At 51.2% G+C, this 6,000-nt stretch overlaps 1 protein-coding gene across 2 annotated transcripts in view; it reads left to right on the top strand.

The window, feature by feature from the left end:
* TTL (tubulin tyrosine ligase) overlaps nucleotides 2,142–6,000 on the top strand; it is a 41,978-nt gene continuing 38,119 nt past the window's right edge. The window contains 1 exon segment of one of the 2 annotated variants that reach the window (NM_001004041.1): nucleotides 2,142–2,499. In NM_001004041.1, coding sequence (NP_001004041.1) covers nucleotides 2,343–2,499 — 157 coding nt within the window. In that variant the 5' untranslated portion in view covers nucleotides 2,142–2,342. 2 annotated transcript variants of the gene reach the window in all.

Below are 6,000 nucleotides of genomic sequence, written 5' to 3'. Positions count from 1 at the left end.
GTGTAGAGTTCCTGTTGTGGCTCAGCAGTAACGAACCCGACTAGTATCCATGAGGATTCGGGTTTGATCCCTGACGCCGCTCAGTGGGTTAAGGTCACAGATGAGGCTTGGATCTGGTGTTGCTGTGGCTGTGGCATAGGCCAGTAGGTACAGCTCTGATTCAACTCCTAGCTTTAGAACCTCCATATGCTGCTCGGTGTGGCCCTAAAAAGCAAAACAAAACAACAATGGACAGTGTCAATGCCACCAGAATCACACAAAACAGGTTTCCAGGGGAAAGATGAGTTTTATTATTAAGAAAAGGGGATAAGGGGTGCTGCTGGACAAAACAATACCAAAAATGATGTTCACTACAAAATATGGGTGGGGATAAAAAAGGAGAAAAGTATCTACTGTATTTGCAAATACAGAGGTTACAGGAGTTCCTAATGAAATTCACAGCAGAGAGAGTAGCGGGCCTGTAGGGGAGAGTGGGTGGTGCAGGAGGGTGAAAGGACCCAGGCATGCTGAAAGTAGGTATCACTTTCAAGATGACTGGCTGTGAAGAGAAGCAGCCACAACGTTTTGGCCTGAGTTCTCTAAAAAGGTAGTCCTGGTATAACGATTTGAGGTTTACTGCGAAAGTGACCCCAAGACAGGTGGGATAGAAAACCGGAAAAGGAGGGAACCTAACAAGAGAAGATGCAGAAAGGAGTAAGTTGCAGCTGCGGACAATCAGAACTCTTCTGCAGCGACCTTGAAATAGAGCGTAGGATATATGCCTCCCGGCAGATTCATTCTCTGGAGGTTAGGAAGCCGGGCACTAGATACCCGCATTCCTCAGGGATGTCGGATTGCTGGGACGGGTGTGAAGGAACGTCATCATTACAGCACTCCTGGGTCTTGCCCCATTTCTCCTCTAAGCGAGCTTCCCATGGCCAGTGGAGCCTATGGGCAAAATGGAAGAAAGGAGGGCAATTTTACAATATAAGTAGATACCATGAGCACAGGGAGAGCAGGACAGGAAAGGTCGCAGGATATTCTTTCTCTAAAGAGTAAGACATCGGAAGCACATGGGTGATGTAGCTAATTTTTGAGGAAGTGTAGGAAGTTTGCGGGAAATCTGGTAGAGTCCTCTCTCTATTCCTCAAAATGCACCAAAAATGTTTCCTAAAAGGAAGTCAGGTAGGATCAGAACCAAGGGACTTTAAAGAACCTCCTTCCGGAGTTCCCGTCATGGCGCAGTGGTTAACGAATCCGACTAGGAACCATGAGGTTGAGGGTTCGATCCCTGGCCTTGCTCAGTGGGTTAAGGATCCGGAGTTGCCGTGAGCTGTGGTGTAGGTCGCAGACGCGGCTCGGATCCTGCGTTGCTGTGACTCTGGTGTAGGCCAGTGGCTACAGCTCCGATTAGACCCCTAGCCTGGGAACCTCCATATGCCACAGAAGCGGCCCTAGAAATGGCAAACAACAACAACAAAAAAGAACCACCTTCCGCCAACTCAGAAGGGGAAATCGGTCCGGAGGACGAAAAGCGAGTGGCCCAGCGCCGGTAAACGGCAGGGCGGAGTCCAGGGATCCTAGGGTCTGTGTGTGATCGGCGAATCTGAAGTCACCCCCTGGCTATGCACCATCCAGGAGGTCTCAGCAGGCTACGGAAGCATTCGACCCAAACGAAACCAACAGCCGCTTCTACGCCTCGGGTTCTCTGCGGTCCTTAAGCAGGAAAGTAAAAGAAGCCCATTTTGGACAAAGAATGGGGACTTACAACTTTCTGTTTTCATCCAGAAAACGTCCCTTTGAAAGAGTAGGTTGAAAACTACCAGAACAAGCCCTAAAAAGGGATCTTCCTCTGGCACCGCCCCCTTGGCCGTGACCCCGGGCTCGGGAGGACCGCCCCAGCTTCCGGTCCCACTCAGGGGCCTGTTCGGGAAGCTGAGGCTAAAGCCGCGCCCCCTCCTCCAGCCCCCGCACCATCTGCAGCTGGCAGCCCGCTCAGAGAGGGAGCCTGGCGCGCCCCCCGCGCACAGGCCCCCTCCCATCCGCCCGCCCTGGAGCCGGCCGCGCGGAATCACGGGGCGGAGGCGGAGCCGCGCCGACAGTGGGCGCGGCGTCGGGGCTGCGCTCGCTGCTCTGGCAGACGCGCGGGCGCCCGGGCGCCCGCGGCCGGCTACCCTAGAAGCGTGAGGGGCGGGCGCCCAGGCCGCTGGCGGGGGCGCGGCTGGAGCGTGTGGGGCGGGGCCGGCGGGGCCGACGGGTCGGGAGCGCGGCAGTCGCCCCGGCTGGTCCCACGCTGAGCAGCCGCTTGGCCGGCTGTTTCCTGCAGCGGCTGCAGGGGTGGCCCCGGCGCGCGGCCCTTCACCATGTACACCTTCGTGGTGCGCGACGAGAACAGCAGCGTTTACGCCGAGGTCTCCCGGCTGCTGCTCGCCACCGGCCACTGGAAGAGGCTACGGCGGGACAATCCCAGGTTCAACCTGATGCTGGGAGAAAGGAACCGGCTGCCCTTCGGGAGACTGGGTGAGCTTCCCCGTTTCGCGCCCTCCCGCTCCTCCCGGTAGAACGGGCGCTTTTGTTTTAAGGTCAGAAACCTTCCCTCCGTCGTTTCTCGGGCAGATAGATAAAAAATGCATCCCTTAAAGGACTAAGCCCATCGTTTTTCGTGCCTTCTCATCTCCTAAATCGGATTCGGGGCGGGAATGTAGGTGCGGGCTCCTGGAGCCGCGGCTGCCTCTTTACCATGACCCGTCCCTGCAGCCGGGGGCGGGGAGCCCAGGCCTCGCGTCTCCCGGATTCCCCAGGCCCGACGTCCCCAAATCCGGCAGGTCCGCTGGACAGATCGCCGGGCGGGGCGCGGCTACGCGGAGCCCGCTGCTGAAATCTCGCCGGAGTCCTCTTGCACATTTTCTTCACTAAGGATCCTGCCCTGCCTATGTTGGCGCGGGAGGGGAGCTTGTGTGTGTTGAAAACCCTGAGGATTCAGCTACCCAGAGGCTCAGTTAAACTGTCAAAGGATTTGGAAGAGACCTGGATTCTGAAAGCCTGAGCTTCAGCAGTGAGCCCAGCCCAGGGAAGGGCGGAAGGGTGTCTTCTCTTAGCTTCACCAAAGAACACATTCTCACGATCGTGGGTTGAATGCAGATGGTAGGTGACGCTGGATTCTCAGCCCTACTCTCTCTGCGGGAGTTACCTTCATTCACGTGGTTGAAGCTGGCACCACCGCGTCTACATCTTCCTCTGGAGGAAGGTGCTGGGGAAGCAGAGGACCGGCGGCTCCTTTTTAGATGATGTAAACCAGAAGTTGTGCACAGCACTTCAGACTCACATCCCATTGACCTGAACGTAGTCTCACGGCCTCTGACTGCACAGTCATGGGGGAATTGCAGCCTCACTAGGGGTAGCCATGTTCCCTGCCAGAAATTCCCCTGGGGTGGGGACCTGATCATATTGCCAGAGACAAATCCGTCAAGAGGAAAAGTCATCCCTGCCTTGGAGGGCTTCTCAGAGAGCCGTGTTCTATGTCCGGAGAGGGTACGGTTTTTAGAAAATAGGTGTGGTCAGAGGGTGGAGAGGTTGAATAGGGAAAGACTGAAAATAGACCATTTGGAATTGACTAGCCCTTGATGGGCTTATGGGGGGGGGACTGTAATGATTTGAGGGATGAAGGGTATTTCTACTTAGGCTTGCTGAAACTTTTTCTTTGGGAAAGGACCACCGACAACTTTCTATTGTTGTACAAGTGTGCCATGTATGATGAGGACTCCATGGAAGGGCTGATTCCAACCCCTAGAAGTCTTGGAATACAGAGAATGTGCCTGGAAGTTCCCTTTTGCGAAACTGTCTCCCCAGGAAGCCCTCAGCAAAAGAAGAAACCCTGAGTATAGTCGAGAATGTTTATTTCTGACTTGTTCTGTATGCTTCCCTGCCTGACTGACTTTCCTCCTTGAACTGAGCAGTGCCCGGCGGTCAGAGCTTAGGTGGAATCCTAAAATTAAAAGCTGACGAAAAATGGCTCTGTGGGGGCTGCAGCAGGGGTGGTTGGCACTGCTGCGAGGTTCCAGGTGAGGGAGAAAGAGACCAAACCTAGAGGGTCCAAATCCTAAACAGTGACCGTGAAGTCAGCAGATGATCAGTAAACATTTATTTGTTTTTTGGCTGCACCTGTAGCATGCAGAAGTTCCCAGGCTGGGGGTAGAATCTGAGCCGCAACTGTGACCTGTGCCACAGCGGTGGCAACACCAGATTCTTAACCCATTGCACCATAGTAGGAGCTTCAGTAAACTTTTTTTTTTTTTTTTTTTCTCTTTAGGGCCACACCTGCAGCACATGGAAGGTCACAGGCTAGGGGTTGAATTGGAGCTGCAGTTGCTGGCCAATGACACAGCCACAGCATTTTGGGACCTGAGCCACATCTTTGAACTGCACCACAACTTGCAGCAATGCCAGATCCTTAACCCACTGAGCAAGGCCAGAAATTGAACCTGCATCTTCATGGATACTAGTTGGATTCTTAACCTGCTGAACCACAGTGAGAACTCCAACATTTAATTTTTATGGGAAAGAAAATGGCATCCCACAACCAGATGGTTATTGGCCTTCCCTGTTAGAAATATTTACGTTTTGCTTGAAGTACACTGTGTGAAACCCAAAGAGATGGCCCAGCCTGTAAAGGTTCAGGAATGCCAGTGCCATGGGGATAAGAAGGTAGGCAGTTCAAGTATGAACCAGCCATCAGTCCCAGAGAGACCAAGAGAGCTAGTCAGTGCCTGAAACTTTTTACTTAATTGTATGCTGTTCTCAGATGAATTATTCTTACCTCTGGCATCTTCAGTTTAAACTCCCTTTGTTTGGTTCTACTTTTATTTGTGCTGCTGAAAACTCTATGCATTTTCTTATGATGTTAAACAAAAATGGAGACTTTTGGAGTTCCTTGGTGGCTCAGCAGGTTAACGGTCCAGAGTTGTCACTGCTGTGGCTTTGGTTACTGATGTGGCAAGAGTTCAATCCCTGGCTTGGAAACCTCTACATGCTACAGTGTGACCGAAAAAAAAAAAAAAAAAAAAAATTTGAGGAGTTCCTGTCGTGGCGCAGTGGCTAACGAATCCCACGAGGAACTGTGAGGTTGCGGGTTTGATCCCTGGCCTCGCTCAGTGGGTTAAGGATCCGGTGTTGCCATGGTGTGGTGTAGGTCTCAGACGTGGCTCGGATCCCACGTTGCTGTGGCTCTGGCATAGGCCAGCGGCTACAGCTCCAATTAGACTCCTAGCCTGGGATCCTCCATATGCTGTGGGAGCAGCCCTAGAAAAGACAAAACAAAAAAACAAACAAACAAACAAACAAAAAACTTTGATGCTTTTGTAGAGATTATCATATTGAGTGAAGTAAGTGTGGCAGAGAAAGACAAATATTATATGCTGTCACTTATGATTGTATGGTTCCACTTATGTAGAATCCAAACAATAGTACAAATGAATTCATTAACAAAACAGAAACAGACTCACAGACATAGAAAACAAACTTATGGCTAGCAAAGGGGAAGAGGATGGAGAGGGATAAATTAGGTATGTGGAACTAACAGTACACACTGCTATATATAACATAGATAAACAACAAGGATTTACTATAGAGCACAGGGAATTATATGCAGTATCTTGAAATAACCTATAATGGAAAAGAATCTGAAATAGGTATAGATATATCTTAATCACTTTGGTGTACATCTGAAACTAACACAATATTGATAACCAACTCTAATTTTTAAAATTGAGGCTTTTCTTATTTATACCGTCTACTCCAATTTTATGAGGAGGGGGAATGCAGTATGATCTACTGAAAAGAGTTTCCCTTGGAGTTCCCATTGTGGCTCAGTGGCTAAGAACCTGAAATAGTGTCTGTGAGGGTGTGGGTTCGATCCCTGGCCTCATTCAGTGGGTTAAAGGATCCAGCATTGCCATGATCTGCCAAGTAGATCACAGATGCGGCTCAGATCCGGCATTGCTGTGGCTGTGGTGTAAGGCCTCA

Source organism: Sus scrofa, chromosome 3 (genome assembly GCF_000003025.6).
Source record: "Sus scrofa isolate TJ Tabasco breed Duroc chromosome 3, Sscrofa11.1, whole genome shotgun sequence".
In the NCBI taxonomy this organism is placed as follows: domain Eukaryota; kingdom Metazoa; phylum Chordata; class Mammalia; order Artiodactyla; family Suidae; genus Sus; species Sus scrofa.
The sequence above is the reverse complement of the archived record's forward strand: the minus strand, read 5'-3'. Positions and strand labels throughout refer to the sequence as shown.